This window comes from Poecilia reticulata, chromosome 22 (genome assembly GCF_904066995.2).
Source record: "Poecilia reticulata chromosome 22, P_reticulata-male-v2, whole genome shotgun sequence".
NCBI classification, from domain to species: domain Eukaryota; kingdom Metazoa; phylum Chordata; class Actinopteri; order Cyprinodontiformes; family Poeciliidae; genus Poecilia; species Poecilia reticulata.
The window spans coordinates 17,114,155-17,137,545 of NC_088851.1; the positions used below are offsets into that span (position 1 = coordinate 17,114,155).

Here is a 23,391-nt window from a genome sequence, read left to right on the forward strand (position 1 = left end):
TTGTCTGCATATATGCACCCAAATATCTCTTCTGTACACTTCTGATAAAGCCAAGCAGGTTGGTCGTTATTATTATAAGACGTTACAAATTACTTTGGTGTGAAGAGCTTTGGAGATCAATTTGATAAAATAACTTTTGTAATCATACTAAAAAATGCAATAAAGCCGGTCCTCTTCTAAGGGAGAACAGTAATTTCCTGTGACTTGCATATTTTTTTTTTGGCTGCTTGTACCCACTGGTGATCTTTGTAGTGCAAAAAAAAATCTCCAAGCTTCAAATTCCTATTGAAAATGTAAATGTCAGGATCTGAATTATTATACCTTTAAGATATTTAGTTTAGTTACGGTCGTTTCACAACCACTCGGTTATGTAACAAATACATAACTGAAAATGTGTTTTCATCTGATAAAATATGAATTATGTCTCAGATAAAAGAGTAAAGTGAAGTAAAATTGTAATATTTCTGCTCTAAAGTGTCATTACTGTCTCTCTTCAACAGCTGCAGGATGGTTACGTGAACAATAACAGCAGCAGTGTTTCCCAGCCAGCCACTCCAGGCGGTACCCTGCCTGTGCCCTCCCCCCTCTCTCCCAGTCCTGCCAGCCTGTCTTCCTACCATGGAGACGACAGCGACAGCATCAGTAGCCCACCGTGGCCTCTGAAGACCCCCTGCAGTCCCGTAAGAATTACAGATAATGTCTATTTTATTGAATATTTTGTAACTATTTGTCTAAGTGGTTTTCAGTCAGAAGTTGGTTTTCCGAGCCTGATCAATTTGCCGTGAATAAACTTATAAATAAACACGTCTTGCACACTGGAAAAATTAATCTAAAAGAAGTGCTTAGTTGTGCTGTTCATTCAACCAGGGGTCCACTTCACAAAGTGTAAATAACAAATGAATTTTTAATGATCCTGACTGGGTGAGTGGGTTGTTTCAGCAGGCAGCAGCAGGAAAATAAAAGGGAAACTATTCATTGGATAATACAACATAATGTTGGGTTTATACAAAAGTGTTAAGATGCCATGAGATTTTTCTTGTTTCATTGGGGTTTCCAGTGGTAGACCACCACAAAGTAGAGTATAGTGATGAAGTGGAAGGAAAAAGGTGCATGTTTGTGAAACCTGAAAGGTGTGGCACTCATGTGTGTTCTGCTCCCCTGAGTCGGTCTTTTCTCGGATCCACCTTTAACGATGATGCGTCAGAAAGTCTTTTGGGGTATGTCTTTACCCACTTTCCACATTTAGACTGGATGTTTTTCCAGTCTTTTTCTTTTTTTTACATAGTTTAAATCCTCAGTTGGATTTAGATCTGGATTTTGAATTGGCTGAAGACGTTTTGATCTAAACCACTCTGTTTACAACTCTGGCTGTATTATCAGAAGCGTTGTGTGAATATAATCTATCCCCGTCTCGTCTCAAGTCCTTTGCATCTTCTATCCAGTATTTCATGGCTTTTCTTTCAAAAGTAGCTTTCTTATTGCCACTCTTCCATTAGGGCTAGATTTGTGGAGTGCAAGACTATTAGTTATCCCGTTGACTCTCTCCCACTCGAGCTGTAGATTCTGTGCGGCTCCTTCAGAAATTACTACCCATGAATCACTTTTTCTTCCACTTTAACAGCTCTGAACTACTTTGTGTGAGTCTATCTCATAAAAATGTAAATAAGATACATCAAAATCCACAATTGTAACATTCCAAAGTATTTAGAAAATATTTTGACTTCAATACCATAGAAATTATTCACAAAAGATCCAAAGTATCCTCTTCAGAAACTCATATTTACACTTCTGTCTGTGTGCCTCAGCAGAAGGTCAACCCCAACTCGTCCTCCATTGGTGGCGAGCGGATAAGCCGGCTGTATGAACTCGGTTCAGAGCCAGAGAGGAGATCTTGGGTGGAACGCTACCTGACCTTCATGGAGGAGCGGGGTACACCTGTTTCTCAGCTCCCAGTTGTGGGCAAGAAGCCACTTGATCTCTGGAAGCTCTATGTTGCTGTTCGGGAAATAGGAGGCCTCGCCATGGTAATCCACAGCAAACAGGCTTACAGTAGAAACTGTGGAGTAATATTAGAGACAGGTCTTCTTACTCCTCTTGTTTACATTGGTTTTTGTGTGTTCTGCGCTCTAGCCAAATGTCATGTGAAATGATTCAGGGAAACATTATATCATACACTAACCCTGCATCTTTATATGCTGGTTGTATCTGAAAGCTATCTTCCATTGCTCTACAAATGCTTCACACAAGACTTTGAATCAGGATTTCAAAAATCTTGGAGTGAGAATCAAGGCTCATCCACAGAAAACATTAAAATATATGTATATGGTCAGATCAGGCCTCCATGTTTTCAAATGTAACATTTTATTCCTCTTAAATTGTGTGCAAATTTCAGGATTCTTTTCCTTTTATTGAGCTGGTTTACTGGAAATGCACCTGAAAGCACTTACACTGGATTTTCTCAACCTGTCAGGTTAACAAGAACAAGAAGTGGCGCGAGCTGTCCGGCACTCTGAATGTTGGTACGTCCAGCAGCTCCGCCAGCACGCTCAAGAAGCAGTACATCCAGCATCTGTTTGCCTACGAGTGTAAGATGGAAAGAGGAGAGGAGCCACCAACAGACAGCAATAGCGGCGGCAGCTTGACTGAAGGGGACAGCAGGAAGCAGGTCAAGATCCAGCCGCCCTCACCTGGTGAGTACTGATAGCAGAGTGCCGCACTTCCATTCTTTTTCTTTTTTTAAAGACATCTCCCCCACCCCACACTCCCACCTCCATCTGTCAGCGGCCAGATAACAGGTGCTGTTGATCAAACAAGATTTCAGCCATGATCCCCACAGCTGTGTCTGAAATCTTCCCGCGAACAAAGCTGCTACGTTTGCATTCTGAAAGATGGCTGGAAATTTCTGTTTAAATGTTGCATCTCCAGTTCGAGTCTTTCCAGAGTCACAGTCGTCTGGTGTGGTGTGTGCAAATCTACTAAGTTACCTTTACTTTGATACAATTAATTAAAATCCAGTGAATCCATTTGACTTGAGAAGTCAGTAAATAGAGCTCAGCTGGCTGTAATCTAATCACAGTTTAAATCCAGCTGTTCTGTGAAATCCTCAGAGGTTTGTTACATTGTGAAGGCCAAGCAATGCAGCCGACAGGGCAGGGATGAGCTATAGAGAAGATTAAAGCATAGTTACATAATGAGACAATATCTGTAAGGAAGAAACCAGTTGTTGAAGAGGAGACTCTTGTTAAACTTGTTAGGTCTGCATCCAAAATGGTATGTGTGGTTATCATTTATCAGCTTCACTACAACCATGTTTCCACTTTATGAAATGTGGTAGTAGTATAATCTAATAGGATGCTGTAGCTGTTCAGATTTGATGTGACGTTAGATAGTTAAGATACAAAGCAATTCTAGCAAAAAACCTGTTAGAAATATGTAAAAAGACTTCAGATCTACATAGATGTTCAATTTCCGGCTGGACAACGACCCTCAACACACAACTTGAACTTTAATAGAATGGTTTGTGGGGCTGACTATTTAGATTTTAATGAGAAAAAAAATTTTCTTTGTCATTAATATAAAATCTTTGGAAGTATAAACACTTTTCAAGGAAATGTTATTTAATTTGAGGTAAATGTAGTAAAAAAAAAAAAGCACCACAAATACCCAGGAGAAATTAGTAAAAATGATCTCTGCTTTGATGAGATTATCTTTAGTTTAATGGAGGTGAATTATGATACTGTCACCCTTTGCTTTTCCAGCTTGAGACTTTCTTTTATTTGATTACTGCCTTTGAAGGCTAAGTAATGTTGTTTAGCTGCAGTATCACGGCTCAAAGGATGGTTTACGTTTGTGTGTTGCTCTGTGTCCCTGCAGACGACTATGAAGCGAGGGAGAGTCATTGTGAAACTGACTGGTGAGGTCGCATCTCTAATTTGGAGCGGAGATGAGAAAAGTGACCCTTGCTTTTAACTAGGACACTTGAGTTTCTCACCTAGCAGAGACACCGCTGATTGCTTTTATCGCAGGCCAAAGAAAAGACGCATCTTCGTTTATGTGTGATTGAACATACACATTTACATAGTGGACAAAATTCACAGATGGAAATGAACACTCTCCTACAGCCACCGCATTTATAATTTAGGCCATTGATTATCCGTATAGGAGGATGCAACCACTTCAACTGAGCAGGATAATCTTGGGTAACATCAACTGAAATCACTATTTTATAGCATATTTACATGAAGTATAAAAAAACTGAATACATTTTTCACTATTTAGCAGCTTAACCTCAGGCTTTTTTTACTGTGTTTAGAGGTCAGTGCAGGTTTTGCTCATTATAGGTGTGAAAAGCTGCCAAATAAAATGTTATACTACTGCTTTTCTGCCCTTAAATAGGGACATTAAAGAGGTTTTGTGAACTTATTACACTTGACTTGACTGTTAATAGCTTTGAACCAAATCTACAATGTGTTTGAATTTTGTCTGGACTTTACCAGTGCAGTATATTCAGCCCAATTCTCATAGGATAAAATCATGCAGGTGCTAGTTTCCAGCTGTCAGACAGGTCGCCGGTGCCATTTCCTCCCTGATCTGTGAACACATCTATTTGCACTAGGCCTGAAATCCTTTCAGAAAGACGCTGGAGGAAGTACCAGCACTTGTTAAAAATGTTTCATGTTGGGGGGGGGGGGGTAAAAATACAGCTGTGTAGAAACTAAGAGTGCCACCCATCGTTCTTTTTAAGATTAAACGGTTTTAAAATTACAATTAGGAAGCTGCAAGAGGAGTGTCTGCAGAATGACTTTTAATGAACACAATAACTGCAAAAAGGTATGATTTTCTGCTTAATAAGCAATTAAAGATTTCTGCTATGATGTACTGTATGTTTATATATTTTTACACAGGTCTATGTATCAAAAAACAAAATATCATTAAATATATGTCATACATAGAATTAGAACTTGTAATATATACGCTATGTTACTTTTAGTACAGGCACTAAGGTAAAACAAGACAAGTCTATTTATATTTGTCATTCGTACACAAGGTAATTCAGAGTTCTTTATGGTAGAAGAAAGCAGCAAAGAAAATAAATGCATTAGAAGAATAAGTAAAGAGTTAGCATGGCCTATAAAAAACAAGAAATGCTCATTTAAAAGCCAAGACATTTAAAGAAGCTAACAGTTTGTTCTATGGACTTAAACCTCATTGAAGTTAATTGAGTGCTGAACCTTCGTCCACTTTCTGAAATCATGGAGACACTTCATCTTAAAAGGACTGTGGTCATGTGATGCTACACACCTAATAATAAAATGTTGTGCATCAGCACATGCATAGTAAGAAATTTCTCTGCACTGTAAAATATGAGCTAGATGCAGAGATATTGAATAAAAAGGGCCTTAGTCACAAGATAACTTGAGATTTTGCACAGTAACAGAAAATTCAAATCAGTATAACTGTAAAGAAAAAAAATCCTTTCAGTTTCTAAGTATGTGATTATGACTTGATATTTTTTGGTTTAAATCTTTGAGGAGTTAAATCACGCAGCTGTTGTCATACATTGAGTATCTTATAGCGACCCATGCCTACTTGGAATCCTAAGCTAAAAGCCTCCCAACATGAATAATAGTATAGTCTGCTATTTCTACTCAATTCTAGATTTTGATTTTTAAACTTTAGGATTTCCATGCTTTTCTTTTTATAATTACTTAGCAAAATTCAATCCCTTTAAGAAAACGCAGTCTCTAAGAAGTTGTCAGTAATACATAGTTTATAAGCTTTAGAGTGTAAATCCCACAGCTGATGCCTTCAGTTCCACTGTCGGCTTCAGACTGCCCTCCTGACACTCTGCCAGCCTAAATATAGACTGACAGCTCCGTGATGTCACTGAAGGAGCCTGACCGGCGGGCTGGTGTGGGGTCTGAGTGTGTTTGTGTGAAGCTGGTGGCGGGGAGTGGAGTGCGGAGTGATTAATGAGGGCTGGAATGTACAATGTAAACAAACCCGACCTCTCCGTCACCTTTCATTCACAAAAGCAGCTCAGCTGACTTCTATTTTTTATTTTTTTTGCTCTGCTTAACCACCCAACCATCCCCCCCACTAACACCACCACCAACACCACCACCGGATTATGTCACTAGCTGACACACATGCAGGCCCCTACACATACACACTTATCCCCCCTCTCTTCTGCCGGCTTTTTTTTTTCTCCAGCTAAATGTGGGGCAGAGGGCACTTGAGTTCACACTCCTCTCCACCTCTCTCTTCCATCTTTCTACATCGCGGATCGTTCTGCTCTTGAAGAATGACAAACCTCTTAACCTTGGCTAACCCCTTGACTGTTTCCCTCTCCGCCATGCGGGCATGCATGTGCATATTCATTGGTTTGACACCGGGATAGCCCACAAAGAGCTCACTGACCCATCTTTGCCCTCTTTTCTTACCTCTGCTCATCATCATGGGACACCATCTACCCCTCTGTCTGTCTCTCCTCCTATCTGTCTCCTGTGATTTAGAGGCAGGGGGTATTATTGAATAATTCAGAATTAGCATGAATTTTTAAAGCCAAAGTCTTACGGGGGGCATTTTTTCCTAAGGACACATGGTTCAGGGAGAGGCCACTGAGGTTCTTCCAGGAAATTTAAAAAAAACAACTTTTTACTCTAAATGCTCATTAGGATACTTTCATAATCCCTGAGTGTCTTTGTCATCTTTTAGCTGCACCGGTTTCTGCTTTTCATTCAGTCTGGGAATTTGTGTCACTTGGTTTTATCTGGTTGTGAGGGGGCTCTTTGTGTGCAGGGCTTTTGTAGCATAACACTCATAAAATTTCCCAGTCATTTGAACAGAAAATTTCACAAAAGTGAGGTTTCAGAAGAGAATAGCACACTAATCCAGTTTTAACCCCTGTACCGATCTAATGTTAAGAGCTTTTTGTTCTCAGTTAAGGCTTTAACATAGCAGGTTCTCTGCAGCTTTTCACTCATGTTCAGTGGATGTGTTTGTGAACTATCTGCCCCAATTTGATTCTAAAGTTAAACCTTTCTGTAATTTTGCCTTCAAACATGGCCCTCAATAAGATCCTCATCGACTATGAGCATTCAACATTTTTTACAATTTGTCAATTTACAAACTTACATTTTACATAATTTAAGTTGTAAGTGATCACTTGCAATTCTGAAGTGGAATGAGAAGAATAGATGGCTTTCTTTCTTTTCCTTCTTTTTTTCTTAATACAAAATCTGAAAAGCGAAGCTTTCATTTTTATGCAGTCTCAGAGAATTGGAAGCAGCTATCACTGCAAATGCATGCAAGTCTTTGAGGATTCTTCTTTGTAAAATAACTTCAAGGGGGAGTATTATGTGTTTTCCAGGAACATAGTGCCATTTTCTAGCACAGTTAAGTAACTGTTACTTTCAGTTGTTATAAAAAGACTGTAAATTTCAAACCAAACAAAAAATTGACTTTTCAATTTGAAATTGGGCCTCTGTCTCGATAAAAAAAAAGACTCCTGCTCTTTCCAGCTCTCTTCCTTCAGCATGACATCACAAAGTTACTCCATTAAAGCATTTACAACATTCTTAGAAGCATTCAACTGAGAGGTAGTTTGTATGATCAGCTCAGAAAATGCGCATCTTCAACAGATGTTTGCTAATTGCTGCGGGCGCTAGTCTGCAGGATCTAAGAGTCACGGGGGAGGGGTTCTCTGTGAGGCAGAAACTTAGCTGGGAGACTGCACCATACTGTCCCTTTAAACAAATTACCTTAACAATTACTTTCTATGCACATGACTAAATAATAATCCTATCAACAGTTCTTTCACTTGAATATTGAATCTCTGCAGCTTCTCCAGCGTTAATATGAGCCTCTTTTCTGCTTCTTTGATTAATGACTCCTTAGTTTATGATTTTGTCCATGTCATGGTAGGTTTTCAAGTGTGCCCTACTGCCATCACTTGATTAGATTAATTGAACAGTGCTGACTGAGACATTCAAACCTTTGGATACTTTTTCATAAACTTCTGCACAACTTTATCTCTGTTTTGAACCCTGATCTTTACAATACCTTTTTTTGTTCTCACGTTTCTCAAACAAGCATTTGAGACCCTCTCAAAACTGCTGGAGTTTAAATAAGGACTCAATTTACACAGATAGCCTATCTTTGCTAATTAGCTGTGCTTTGAAGACAATTGGTTTAGGGGTGATGTTGTAGAGGGGGCTGAGTTTGATTATTTTCAGAGTTTTATTATATTTAAAAGCATGGGAAGAATCATGTATTCCTTTCCTTGTATTTGGACAAATGTGGAACAGTTTAATGAATATATTTGCGAGGCACTGTAAAAGATCTTCTGCATTGAAATAAGTAATGGGCTACTATTATGGCCACAAGTGGCCAATATCCTTCTCCTCTCATTGCTGAGCCTGTTCTTCCATCCTCCCCTCCTTCATCTCTTCAGCATTGCCTCCGTTTCCATCCTCTCTGCCCTTATGTGGCACATTTGCCAAGGCTCAGTTCTCATGTCGGGCATCACTCTGAGTGCTTTGGACATAAGCCCAAAGTTATCTCCCTAATACAGCACCTTGCTGCGATAAAATCCCACTTTGACTGCTCTAACTCAAACCAGCTTTGAGATCGCGCAGAGGACCTCGAGAAGCCCTGCGGTCTCAATGCACAACAGTTTTTATTTTTTCTTCTTTTTTTTAAAGAGAGAACTTAGGGAATCCTTCAGATTTAGTAATAATGCCTTTCTTGTCTCTCAGCCAACTCAGGTGGCTCACTCCAAGGTCCACAAACGCCCCAGTCATCCGGCAGCAGCTCTACAGCAGAGGCAGCAGGCGACCTGAAACCACCCACACCTGCCACCACCCCGCTGGGACAAGTCACTCCACTGCCCCCCAACAGGTACCACACAGACACATTCAGCTGCTGGCGCTGCTGCCAGCTGGAACCTCTTTTACTGATTCAGTCACTTAAGCATTATTTATTTACATCTAACTGGTTGTTATTTTTTTTCTGTAAAATCAGAGGCAATCAACATAAAAAGCATCCACAAAATAGTGTATTAATTGGAGATGCACTGATCATAGATTTTCCAAATGCTTATACCAATTTTAGCCAATTTTGATTTCTATTTTAAAACTACAACAGTTGAATACTTGTTATCCCCTGTCTGGATAGATCTAAAAATTGAACTGTCCTAACAATGAATGTTTATAGAAAAACAAAACTGGATCGCTGCAGTAACACCCTCAACTTCCTAATGTCTACCAAAGGCAAACTCATCTTTGTAGAAATTTGAATCCAGTGATCAAAATGCTGTTTTAATTCTTGAAGCTTTTTACACTTGTCATGCTTTCTAATTTTATTTTAACACCTCATTGTTACTGAACATGGCTAACTGAGTCTTTCTGATTTGACTCAATAACAACTTCAACACTAAAAATTGTTGTCAGTGTGACTTTGCAGTGCTGATGTATATCGTGACCATAACATCAGGAGCAAAAAAATCGACCAATTCCAGTCACTGCCTGATTTCTCTGTTAGTAATTTAGCATCTGAATCTATACAAGTTTAGTTATTCCCTTTGACGAGGTAGAATTAAAATAAATGTAAAAGTTAAGATACATCCTGCTTGTGCATGCTTATGTTATACGTAGGCATCTGTAGTTTTCTGTTTATTTTCCCTCATCAGGTCTGATTTTAATTATAAACCTTAAGCTGCCTGCAGCAACTGAGAGGAGAGTTAATGTTATAAGTTTGCTTTCTTTGTGACTTCATGTAAGAAGTGTTATACAGCTCTAAAAAGTGTTATCTAACCATAACAATGCCATATTTGGACATTTTTCTTCATGATAATTTGAGCTTTGCACATTTATTTTGCAGCGGTTAAAACAGACACAGTTGTAAATATAAAATAAAATATAAATAACACCTTAAGCTAAAAAAAATGTATTTAATTTTCTAGTCAGGTCTGTAATTTGTCACTGTTACAATAATTTGTATCATTCCATACATGCATGTGTTATTCATTCAAACGTAGAAGTTATTTTCCTCTAAAATGAAAGAAATTCCAGTCCCACAGAGTCCATCCTGTATACCTTCTTTGTGATTTTTGTTTTTCTTATTTGTCCAGGAGCAGTGTAAGCGTACAGGACCCCTTCTCGGAGGTGAGCGACCCGGCCTTTCAGAAGCGGACGAGCAGCCTGCCCCCCTCAGCTCCATACCAGCAGGCCCTCGGCATGCCTGACATGATGATGAGGATGCAGTACGACGCCAAGGACCCCTTCGCGGGGATGAGGAAGAGTAAGCAGAGCGCACACTGTGACACCCAATTCACCAAAAAGTTAATGCCAGAACTTGTTTATTCATTTTCGGAATTTTTCTTACACCTTTTTTTTATGTTTGGTTTTGCTATTTTGACAAAAAAGAAAAAAAATTAAAAGTTTCTTAGATTTTGCTTAGATAGATGGAAAATGAATGTAAAACAAGTTCATAATTTGAAACGTGATCCTGAAGCTGTCTGCAAACTTGCACGCCTCTCTCACCACATGACTCATGTGTTCTGAAGCCATTGTTCTTTCATCTGCTTTGTTGGTCTAATTTATTGTCAAATAACCATGTTGCCTCAGATCAAGATAGATGTGTGTGTGTGTGTGTGTGTGCGTGTGCGTGTGTGTGTGTGTGTTTTATTAAAACTGTGAAAGAAGATGGAAGCTGTTCGTTACACCACACATCCCTTCATCAAAAACACAACAGATCGTCTCATCTTCTCGTAGCTTAGCCTTCGTCTCATCCTTATTCCTCCCATCCTTTTAATCGCCATTTTTTTTCCTTCCCCCAACCTTTCATCCCTCGCATCCCGCTGAGATGCACCTGTTTTGACCGAGCTGTGTATTTTAGTTTTCAGAACAAACAGTAGTTTTTCCCCTGAAAGAAACTGCATCTCCTCTGAAAGATGGGGAGAATGGAGTGTGAATGAATAATATGGTGGATTGCAGCTGCTTAACAACATTTAGCTTCAGAACAATAGGGCTAATAAGAACGAGTGAAGAGCATTCAAAGAGAGTTGCTGCCATCTGGTGGGAGATTGAAGATACAGTCAATTAATTTACGATAACTTGCTTTTTGCTTTATTCTCTTGCAGTGGCAGGAGCTGATCCATATATACCAAGCCAGATGTCCAGTGGTGGTATGCAGGACTTGTACAGCCGGCCTCCATCAGGTCTGAGCATGAGCCAGCGGTCCCAGTATCCCTATGGGCCGGGCTATGACCGGAGGTAACATGCATACAGATGTTAGCTAACTACAGTGTTGGTCAGAAGTTCACATGCAGTCACCTTTCGTTTTTAGTGTGGAAGGATCATAGCACAAACTACGTAATGATGTTAAAAAGCGAGAATTGGGTACATGTGTCTGAATTTATTATGGGCTTTATTTAATCCAAATAGTCAAAATCATACAGGCTCAAATATATACATACTATCACATTGATATGTAGGTAAATATCAGAGACATAATGGATATTGGACTGAGCTTTTCAGTAAAACAAGTTTGTTTTCTGCCAACTGTTAAGCATCGTCTGTAAAATCTCCATAGTGTTTAGTCTCTTAATGTTTACTTTTTTTTTAAATTCTGTTTTAAAAACCAAATTTGATTTGTGTTGTTGTGTTCAGTATCCGGTTGAAAAACTCAAGTGTGATTTTTATTTTTTATTTTTCATCTGATCAATGTTCAAACAAAACCCAGGAACCACCACAGAGTGCTGAATACTGAAATACTGAACTTTCTTTCAATGCATTGAAGCTGTTTGTATTCTAACATAATAGCAAATCTAAGGAGTTCAAACATGCAATTAAAAGCTCAAAAATAATTCCACCCTGAAGAAGATTATATGCAAAGTTAAGTCATGTCTATTAATCATGCCTGTTTATGTTTTAGACCTGACCATATGATGGGGATGGAGGGAACCATGGGTCCGCCTGGAAGTCAGAATAACATGGGACACTCTAATAGTGAAGGCAACATGTATTCTCCTAGCAGATACTCCTCACAGCAGAGGTCAGCTCTCCTTTTTTACATTTACCAGCTTCTCCTGCTTTTTAGTCTTACATAGTACTGGAGGATTTACTGGCTGTTAATAGGTGAGCAATTTGTTTTATCTCCTGCATTTCAGACATGACGGTTATGGTCAGCAGTATCCCAGCATGCCGTATGGCATGCATCCATCTGGGATGTACCCACAGCAACAGGTGAGACACGGCAGTGGTAGCTTCTCTTTCAAATTTAAGTAACTCTTTTTATTCCCCCTAACATTTGATATTGCATTAAAAGATGGCCAAATAAAACTTTGCAGTAAAAGGCTGGACAGTTTTAACAAGAAAGGTTTGGAGTATGCCTTATGAATAATTAATGTGATGTTATGAAATACTGGATAATGTATTTTATTTTGTGTGTTTATGTTGATTTCGATAGTCTAAACTTAGGATCTGAAAAGAAAAAAAATTTTTGATGACAAGCTTTGGTACTTAGGACACATAATATAATTAGAATTTTTGCTGTCGCCGTTCCCATGTTTTGAGTAACCTGTTTGCATTGCGTATTATTATTTACTCAGGGCTACAAACGACAGTTGGATGGAATGTATGGTCCCCCACCCAAAAGACACGAGAGTGACATGTACGCTATGCAGTACACCAACCAGCAGCCGGATGTGTACAATCACTACAGTGGTGGGTACTCAGGCCCTGAACACAGACCCATCCAAGGACAGTTCCCTTACCCGTACCATCGTGACCGAATGGCCCCATCGGGCCAGAGCCAGCACAGTATGATGGGTGGGGGCCCTGCTTCTAACCATGCTCCTGAGGGACCCAACATGTGGCCTTCAAGAACAGACCTCAGCTATTCCTACCACAGCAGACAGGGGCCACCATCGCAAATGCAGCCGTATGGCTCTATTTGTAGAGATGACATTGACGGTCGCTCCGCGCATGACCATTGGCACCGTCAGCCTCCCTACATATCATCATCAGGTGGCATGGCCCCCATGTCTTCACGTCACTCATCTTATTCCAATTCTCCAACCATGGCCAACCATCTGCCTCGAGCGCCCAGCCCAGGGGCCTTCCAGCGTTCAATGGAATCTCGAATGTCACCCAGTAAAGCCCCTTTCATGTCTCCCATGAAGATGCCTAAGCCAGGGATGGTCATGATGGGCTCACAAGGCAGCGGACCAAATGGTCAGTTTCCTCCTAACCTGAGAAGGGACCTGAACTACCCTCCAGGGTCAGTCGAAGCCACAATGCCAGCTCTAAAGCCAAGACGCAAGCTAACATCAAAGGACTGTGGTAAATTTCATCAATTGTTGGATGAGTATCATTTCTGTTTTTGATGATTTTCTTGATTATTGTAGTAAACCAGGATAACCACACTGGTTGTTGTTCTTTAATTTGCACTGTTGTGATCCCAGGAACACCTGAAGCCTGGCGCGTAATGATGTCTCTCAAGTCTGGCCTGCTGGCAGAAAGCACTTGGGCATTAGACACCATTAACATCCTGCTATATGATGACAGCACAGTGGCTTCCTTCAACCTTTCCCAGGTAAAAACGTCAAATCTAGATATTTGATTTCTGATAAAGCTTTGACCTTGCTGATGTGCTTCACCATTATCATTTTTGTTATTTAGTTTAAATTCCAAAAGAGAATTTAAAAATTCCACACATGTAGATTCACAACATGAAGTCTCCGCCTTGTAGCAGAAAATGTAGATTCTTACCATAACCTTAAAATTTCCATTTCCATATTCAAATTCAGCTGCTTCTATGATTGTTACAAGATAAATTGAGTATAAATGTTAAAATCTTGAAAGCAAAACATTTGCTTTAAACTGTCCAACCTTCCTGTTATTGTTGAACTTTTCTCTCTCTATTGGTCTCTCACAGCCTAAATTAACAACAAATGTGTCACTGAAAATTACAAATTTCATCTTTATATTAGGGTAGAATAATGCATTTGTCCTGTACAGCAGAAACAAAAACACTTTAAGGTGAGAGATCTGTCTTCTTTTTGATACTGATCTCATTTTATCTTTCTTTGACCAGTTGCCAGGATTCCTTGAGCTAGTTGTGGAGTACTTTCGCCGCTGCCTGATTGAGATTTTTGGAATCTTGGAAGAATTTGAGGTTCGGACAATGATTCCCAAAAGCAACCTAGATTGTGATTCTACCCAGAAAGAGAATGCTACCCTTGAGAAGGAAACTGACTCTGCAAACCTATCAGGATCCGAATTATCCTCAGCAACAGAAATGCAGGAGAGGCAAACAGGAGTTATCAAGGAGGAAATGTCACCTGTCACTGAAGAGCAGGCTGAGGTGCCGGAAAAAAAGCAGGATCCTGATATGACCAAGAAAAAGGAAAACAGTAATAAAGGACAAGTGGAAAAAGGACTGAAAGAAGTGGAAGAAAAAGAAACTAAAAAAGGTTGTGTGGATGAGCCTCCTGCAGAAACAGAATCTAAGCCTAAACAGGCCAGTAAATATGATAAACTCCCCATTAAGATTGTGCACAAAGATGACCTGATTGAAGACATAACTGAGCGCTTGGGTTATGTCACTGAGTTTGACAGTGGGCTGCTACACTGGCAGGCAGGTGGAGGTGATTCCACTGCACACATTCAGACGCACTTTGAACTGCGGAGTGATCCGCCAGCCAGGAGGGGTAACAAAACATTGAATGAGAACAAACCGGAAAATAAGATGGAAGGGGAAGATAGCAAAACACTGAAACACGTTACCGCCACTATTGATGACGTTCTGTGCGCCAGGGTTGATGCCCTGTCGTACGCCCATCCTGCTCGATCTTTGCCATCTTACCCCTTCAGGGTGCATCCAGACGGGGAGGATGACCACATTACCCTTCTGGAGGACGAGCCCCGCTGCCTGGATGAGGCTCCGCTCTGCACAACCTCCTCCTGGCAGGACTCACTCTCCAAGAGGTGCCTTTGTGTTTCCAACATCGTGCGAAGTCTGTCCTTTATCCCTGGGAATGACAGTGAAATGTCTCACCATCCTGCGCTCGTTCTTCTTTTGGGCCGGCTGCTTTTGTTACACCATGTTCACCCAGAGAGAAACAGGTCAGCACCGACCTACCAGAGGGACGAACAACAGGAGCGGGGACTGTCAAGTAGCAAAGAGGAGTGGTGGTGGGAGTGCCTGAGTTTGCTCAGGGAGAATGCCATGGTCACGCTTTCCAACATTGCAGGACACCTTGATCTCTCAACCTATTCAGACACCATCTGCCTCCCAATCCTGGACGGCCTTCTACACTGGATGGTTTGTCCTTCAGCTGAAGCGCAAGACCCCTTTCCGTCAACATCCCCACACTCCCAACTCACTCCCCAGAGGCTGGTGCTGGAGTGCCTCTGTAAGCTCAGCATCCAAGATGGCAATGTGGACCTCCTGCTAGCCACGCCACCTTTCAGCAGACAGGAAAAATTATTTGCAGTCCTGGTGCGATATGTTGGTCAGAGGAAGGCACAGGTGTACAGAGAAATGGCGGTTGCTGTTCTCTCACACCTGGCACAGGGAGACCCCACCGCAGCGCGTGCCATCGCCTTGCAGAAGGCTAGCGTGGGTAACCTGGTAACCTTCTTGGAGGACGGCGTCAGTATGGCGCAGTATCAACAGCACCCTCACAATTTGCTGCACATAGGACACCCTCCAATGGACCCTCCCAGTGTAAACATGATGTGCCGAGCAGCTAAAGGACTGTTGGCCATGGCTAAAGTGGAGGAGAACAAGAAAGAGTTTGTACTGTATGAAAGCAGATTATTAGACATCTCCATTTCCTCAATGCTCAATACGGGGGTGGTTGCCATCGTTTGCCAAGTTCTCTTTCACTTAGGGAAATTATGACAGGACTTAGATTGCAGACAGTAAGACTAAAGAGATATCTCTGTGGTTTTCTATTTTTATTTATCAAAATGACAGAAAATGTTTGTGGGGTTTTTTAAAAGAAAAAAAGAAATATCTGCATTATTGTGTCTATATGTATAACTTCTGAGCCCTGTTAGAAATAAAGTGGGCTTGGGACTTGAAAGCTCATTTTAATACAAATATTTAATACCTGCTGGTGATGGATGGTTACGTTTTTGTTTTGTTCTCGTTTACTTTTCAGCCAAAAGCTGCCGCCAGATTTTGGTACTGAATAGTCCGTTCCTTTGAAGTTAATGAGCTGTTTTTCAGTTTTATAAATATGAACATGCTCATCAACATTTTTGTTGATGGAGAGTATTTATTTAAGATGTGACACTGTACAGTTTGAACATTTTTTTGCCAACAGTTGGGTGGAGAAAGGACCGGGGTAAAAGTAAAACATGGACTTTTTAAATGAAAATGTTTTTGTCTCCATCGCTGGAAGATAAATTGTGCAATAGGACCAGAACGAGTTGTCCCTTCTCTTTTTTTTTTTTTGAAAAACAGGAGGATGTGAAACTTCAAGTAGCTGCAGTGTGTGCTTTGGGCCATGTGGAGGCAGCATTGCACCAGCCAATCAACAAAAGAGCTTAGCGACTGTCAAAAACACACTTTCTAATTTATCAATCATAGCCTCAATGACTGTCACTGACGATCTTTCTGTTTACCCAAACACGTGTGTTATGTCTGTATTTTTCATCAATGTGTATTTAAAACTTTGTGCAATGAACGCACATGACTCTTTCAGTCTCTATCGTGCATCATAGCAGATGGGAGTTTCAGACTATTATAACAAATTCTTTTATTGATGTTAAAATTTCATAATGTTATTATACATATTTTGTTTATTGGGTCAAATATTTGAACATCCCAGATGTACCCGATGTTTCAATGTAAAAAAAAGAAAAAAGAAAAAAAACATTGTATGCATTGTATTATAGCTGAGAAAACAATCGCTTTGGTAATTAAAATGTGGAAGTGCCAGGTGAGAGGATAACTACTGCTACATGGAAAAAAAAAACATATTTCTTTTTGTTACAGTTCTCCATTCATGTTAATGGGCATATTTTTTTAAACTCTACATACTTCTCTGAAACAGACATGTGAAAAGAACCGTCAGAAATGTCCTGAGAGCTCATTGTAAAATTTGCCTTTTTTCGTATGACTCCTTGTCTTTTTCTTCCGTAAACACATTTATACTCTGTGCTGCACATGTCACAAATAAATGTACGATAAACATCGTTAAGCACTGGAGAAGTTGCATTATGTCCTGACAATCTTAGGCCAATAAACAAACATCAACTGCTTATTCAGATGTCCTTTATTTACTTTTTTTTCATGAGATTTATCAAGATAACAAGTGATTTTTAAAATAAAGGTGCTAAGAAGCATGTAGGCAAATTTTTACAGATTAAATATAAAGCTCATATAATAAACTCCTAGGTTTGGGATTTTATGCAACAAGCACATAATAGTGTGCATATGTGAAACAGAAGAGAAACAATATATTTAGATTTTTTTCCCCATTTAAAAAAAATCCAAAGATATAATGAAAAAAACTAGGGAATACAAGATTTTCTATGGATGTTTAAATACACGTATGAAGATTTCCATCCGTAATGACAGGCCAATATGGTCATATCAAATATTGAGTGGAGGGGGAGATATAAATTCACAACAAACATTTTATATTTATTTGTAAAAAAAAAACAAAAAACTTTGTTTTGGTCTATCGCATAAGATCCCCATAAAATACATTGAAGTTTAAAGATGCAACATGACATGTAACAGACTTTGATTACAGTATTTCAAGGTAAAAAAAAAACATCTCTTAAAATTTGTTGAATAATTTATTAATGACTTGTTTTGTTATTTTTTTAAGGACACAAACTTGAATTCAATTGTGTAATTTGTGTTACTTTTCTCAAGTCCTTTTCTCATCAAACACAGCACCATTCTTTTCTCAGTCTGTATCTTCTAAAAACTAAACGGTGATTTAAGTATAAATTTATAATTTTTATAATTATATTTTTATTGTGAAAAAGCAGAAGTTTTATTTATTGTGTCCTATTTGCACAAATGGGTCTGCTAGTGTCAACTCAGAAGTAATTCAACTGTCTGCTCTTCAGATAAGCTTAGCATCCTGAGTGATTAAAATAGTCATTTTGATCCTGTTATGTTATTGAGTTATTTTGACTTTAATTATAGCAGTTCATTCTAAATAGACATAAAATAAAATCATTTTGTTCAAAAGAAATCTAAAGCTATTGTGACACTTCTGTCACTTTCCTTTGTTCTGTTGTCAAGATTAATTTGCCTCTCTACTGAAATGGACATATGCAGTACATGGAAGTGGAAACAAAACAGCTATAAAACTTGTATTTAAACTATCAATGCTTCATTGCAGAAAAGTTGAGAAATTAACATTTTCTGATAAATTCTACAAATTCTTAGAGTAATGCCTAAGATTATCATGTTTCTTTTATTTTAAAGCAGATAAACGACTGTCCATGTAAACTTGTAATTCTTCCTCTTTATTAAACCAGATGACTCATTATGAAACACAGTCATGAGAAATACAGTATCTTGCAAAAATTGTAAAGTGAAAGAAAAAGGAGACTTTTCAAAACATTTCAGGAATAAAGCATGTAGTTTGTCAACCCATTTTACTGCTTTCCCCTTAAATATGTAAATGTAAACCATGTCTACTATAAAAATGATTGTGGCAGCATCATGTTGTTGAAATGGTTTTAATGGGCAGAGACATGGAAGCTGGTCAGAGTTGACAGATGAAGGTATTCAGACGATCCCTGGAGAAAACTTGCTTGAGGTTGCAAGAGACTTGAGATTGGATTGCAGGTTCACTTTCCAGCAGGACAGCACTAAAAATACAGCCAGTACTACTCTGCATGGTTTAGATCAAACTGTGTCAGGGAGTCAAAATCTAGATTGGAATATTGCTTTGCTTCTATGCAGTTTGAAGTATTTCACAAAAACGAATGATAAGAAAAAAAATTACCACTCTAGATGAGTAAAGCTGGTAAAACCATATGTATAAATACAGCTTCATACAGCCCAATAAATAATTCTTATTAGTGTTTTCACATCCTTTTCCTTCCACCACCTATGTAGTTATGTAGTAATCTGTTACATAAAATCCATATAAAACACATTGAAATTTGTGGGCATTGATGTAACAAAACGTGCTCAAGGAGAATGAACACTTTTGCGAGGCTGAGTATTTGTCGTGTTTTCTGTGTCTATATCTACCACTCTCACATTATCTTGACCTCTTTAATAATATTGCCCTTTGATCAAATTCTTTTAAATGAAAAACACAACTGTAAACACACTATTTCATTAGTTCAGAAAAACTGCTGCTATATTTTTTTTTTACGAAAAGTTTTAATTTTTCTTGGAAAGGTCGCTTGCTCTTCTTGTAATCAGACATCTTCATCTTTCCCTCTATTTGCCCAGGGAGATACAAGCATCATAACAAGCTCTATTTTAAGCTGCCTTTAATAATACTGTAACATTCGTGCTGTTGATAACACAAGCAATGTGAGGTCTCCTCTCAGGCTGAGCCTCGAACTATGAGTTTTAAAAACACTTGCAATCACTTATCCTCATTTAATCACATTTTACACACACAGAAAAATAAATCAAAGCCCATCTGAGAAGTGATTAACAGTGCGATCGATTCTTCACTGATGAAGAGAAAGAAATGATGGATGTGCTTCCAGGCATCTTTTGGCACTATCTGTAGTGTTGTCACTTGTTTGTAACTGCACCTAAAAAAACAAGGATTGTGACATTTATTCTGTGTAAAGTGAGTTCCTGTGCTTTTTAGATAGTGTTGGTAGCCAACTACAGAATAAAAATACCCACCCTGCATTTGCTATGAAAAGCTGAGTCATGGAGCTCTGACAGGATGGATGTGGTGTCGTTTAGACTTGTCATTTTCCCGACCAGCCTACTGGGCTGCCGTGCATATAAAGTTAGATACCTGGGTATTTGATAAAAGCAAGATGTGTCTCATTTTTTCAATATTATGGGTGGTTTTAGTTATGGGTTTACCTAAATATGTCAAATTTCCAATCAGATGATGTTTATTTTACTGTGATGAGGCCTAAAAAATGTATTATGTTCCTACACTGAGTTTGATGCAAGTGCATGGGTTTTCCTGCTTCTGCCATGATCCTCACGCTGCTTAGCAAAGCCCACTCTAAAGACAACAGTGTAAAGGTTCAACAGACCATCAGTAGCCATTAAAGGCATCCAAAGCTTTCCTACAACCTAAGTGTTGTATTTGAAACTTCCTGGTTCACTTGCGCACTGCTGGAAACTCGACAAGTGTTTTTCTTAAAACAATTTCAAAGTAACTAAATTTTGTATTTGGTTCCGTTTCTTCATCCGTAACCGTTAAAAAAAATACAGCTGATTGTAAATATTTTAAACATTAAATTCCTAACATTTCTGGTTAACACACTGCAAGAGATTTACAATGTCATGGCCTAGTAGATTATATCACAGTACCTTCCAAAGATATATATGCAACAAACTTCAATATCTTTTACTGCCAATTATTGATTTTTTGTGATACATTTTCACAAAATAGCTTTTAATGGCGATACATAGAAGTAAAAGAATACATGGTTTTAACACTTTAATAACCCTTTTGATATTTGACACCCATAAATAAAGTCTAGTGCAACCAATTGCCATTGCATCATTTTTTACAAATTCAAATTTTAAAAGATAAATTTTGACTTTATAGATTTTAGAGAACCACCTTTTGCTGTTACTACAGCTTCAGGTGTTTTGATGTATGTCGAGGTATGATTCAGATTGGACTTTGACATTCCCCTCAGCATAATGCTGCTACCACCATGTTTAACAGTTAGAATGATTAATTCAGGCCACAGACTGTCAGCTGGGATAATAGCTGTACTTTTTTATGAAACCATTTCACTGTGGCTCTAGTGTAAGTTTAATATTGTTGGTCCAGTAGAAAGTCAGCTTTTGTTCTTTGTAAAGCTTTAGCAACCTCTTACAAGTTTTCTTTCAGGATTTTCCCTGTATTCAGCTCCATCCTTCCCCTAAAAGCTCTGACCAGTATCTGAACCTCCTCATCACATGATGATGCTGCCATAGGAGCAGAGATACTTTTTTTTTTGCATATTGACCAAAAGGTTTAAAGATTTTCTCATTATCAGATCACCTTCTTCCACAGTCTGTGCTCCTGACATTCCATAAAGAAGGTTGAATACAGATGAATACCATATGTTTCATTTTTATTGCAAAGAAATTGAAAATACATGCATCATTTTACTTCTACTTCAATTTAGTGTAACTAAACAGTACTTTGCAGCCTGTATTTGAACTCCAATAGCCTCTGAGTTTAGCATGCCTTTTGTATACCCTCAAATAACAAACATCAGAAAACAAAAGTAAAATGAGAAGGTTTTCCATCTCTGCAAGCTGGAACAACAAAGCTTTCTCAGATTAAATTAAAAAAAGCAACAAGGCTTCTTTACAGAGACAGGATAATTGCACAGCCATGGGAGAGAACGAGCAGGACTGCCTGGGCAACTTTGGAGAAAAATGAAGAGGTGGGCAAGTGTGTCTGTGTAGGTGTTAGGAAGGGGACGGAGAGCTCAGGGAATGTAGGCTGAGAAGGCAGTCGGAAGCTGGACAGGAAATTGATTCATTGGTAACCTAAAACTGGCATTTGAGTGGGGCACGAGTTGTGGTGGTAGCATCACTGCCTGTTTGTTTTCAGAGAAACGCCGTCAATATGACAAACACAGACTCCATTTACTGTACAATTTTCTTTCAGTAAATGTTGGTTTTGTCAGGTTTTAGTTATTTAATAATCTTTCTTCCTGTTGACCATCTGTTTCAAAGGACACTGCAGAAGAGGCGGAATAGAACAGGAATTAGCTCTCTCTCTCATACAGATAATTGACGGCGAACTCTTAAGCATCGCCTCATACAATATTTAACGTTTCCTGGGTTTGTTGTGAACATTTCAGGCTGCAGTGCGATTTATCAAAAATCCACACTATTATCTTGTGGTGACAGTGTTGAAATGTTTAGCCACATAATACATTATGTAGACTATTTTATCAAGGTTGATTTCTCTCACAGCGGTATACCATCATCTCTGCTTCTAATACAAATAATTAATGACTACTCACAGCAGAAAGACTTGAAACGAATATTCCAGTTCTGTTTTACGTCCTCTTTAAGATAGAAAGTCATGTGAAAAAATTAGGACACCTGATGAAATATTCAGAGAATTGATTGTATTTTGCTGTCTCACCTGTTTCTTCTCATTTATATCTGGAAAGGAATCGTTTAATTTAGGCCAAGCACCAAAAAGTGACCTTGTTTTACTCATTAAAAAGTTATTGATATAAACGTAAATTCTAACTGATGTTAAGCAAAATGTTAAAATACTCTACCCTCTATTAGCTAATATTACCGCCTCAGGTTGAAATAACATCAGTGAGATTCTCCTTTAAGACATTTATTCCAAAAGATTAAAGTTTGGCTTGCATTCTGCCAAACTTTAAACTTAGAGGCACCTCCCATAAATGTTAAACATGTGCAGTTTCTTTCTGATTGCACAGGCATGCACTTTCATGTCAATAGCAGCTGGACTATACTGCAGGCTATAATTTTTCCATATGACTATAGTTCCAAGAAACAAATCTGAATTGGTTAAAATGGGTATAAGAAACGTAAAGCATCTGAGGAAAATACAATTAATTCAAAACCTAGTTTAGCAGCAATGTAAAAAGTTGCTTTTGGTTGGAAGCGCTGAGCAATAGCAGCTTCGTAAGGAGGTGGAGAAAATCAATATTTTCACATAATATCTTTCTCACAACTTACTCTCTTGACATGGTGACAGTTTTAACAAATATGTAAAAAAAACATATTTTTATAAATGCTATATACTGCAGGTTTCATTTTTTGCTATTTTAAATAAGCAAAAATATAAATAAATAAACAATTTACTATAAACACAGGGTTGTTCTCTATCACTTGACAGTCGGAAAAAAACTTACAACACGTATGCAGTAGCTTACATGTGTGTTTTGTAAAATAAACGTTTCCACCACACTTTACAACTGCTACTGCAAGGAGTAACCAAACTGAAATGCAAAGTTGGCCTTACAAGTCATAACTGGGGTTAATTGAAGTTGATCCCACTCAAACTACTAGAGAAGGCATCCCATTTTTGATTTTTCCAACTGTACAACTGAAGCATCAGGTTTGGGTTTTTAAAAAAAATATAGCAACTTGATCTCCAGCTTTCACAGCGGAGGATCCCCCGACCCCTTGAGTGGACCCTCTAGTGGTCTCCGCACCCCGTTTTGGGAAACCCTTAATCGGCGCTTCCTGTCTCTGCAC

At 38.7% G+C, this 23,391-nt stretch overlaps 1 protein-coding gene across 5 annotated transcripts in view; it reads left to right on the forward strand.

Annotated features, from left to right (window-relative positions):
• Positions 1–17,281, forward strand: part of LOC103458589 (AT-rich interactive domain-containing protein 1B-like) — a 198,636-nt gene extending 181,355 nt beyond the window's left edge. For 4 of the 5 annotated variants that reach the window (XM_017302537.2, XM_017302538.2, XM_017302536.2 and 1 more), the window contains exons 11-21: positions 501–680; positions 1,806–2,024; positions 2,471–2,690; positions 8,760–8,901; positions 10,133–10,302; positions 11,144–11,276; positions 11,938–12,057; positions 12,173–12,248; positions 12,614–13,346; positions 13,469–13,599; positions 14,101–17,281. In XM_017302537.2, coding sequence (XP_017158026.1) covers positions 501–680; positions 1,806–2,024; positions 2,471–2,690; positions 8,760–8,901; positions 10,133–10,302; positions 11,144–11,276; positions 11,938–12,057; positions 12,173–12,248; positions 12,614–13,346; positions 13,469–13,599; positions 14,101–15,912 — 3,936 coding nt within the window. In that variant the 3' untranslated portion in view covers positions 15,913–17,281. The remainder of the gene's footprint in view (positions 1–500; positions 681–1,805; positions 2,025–2,470; positions 2,691–8,759; positions 8,902–10,132; positions 10,303–11,143; positions 11,277–11,937; positions 12,058–12,172; positions 12,249–12,613; positions 13,347–13,468; positions 13,600–14,100) is intronic. The other variant, XM_008399506.3, reaches the window with a different exon arrangement.
• Positions 17,282–23,391: the final 6,110 nt, after the last annotated feature.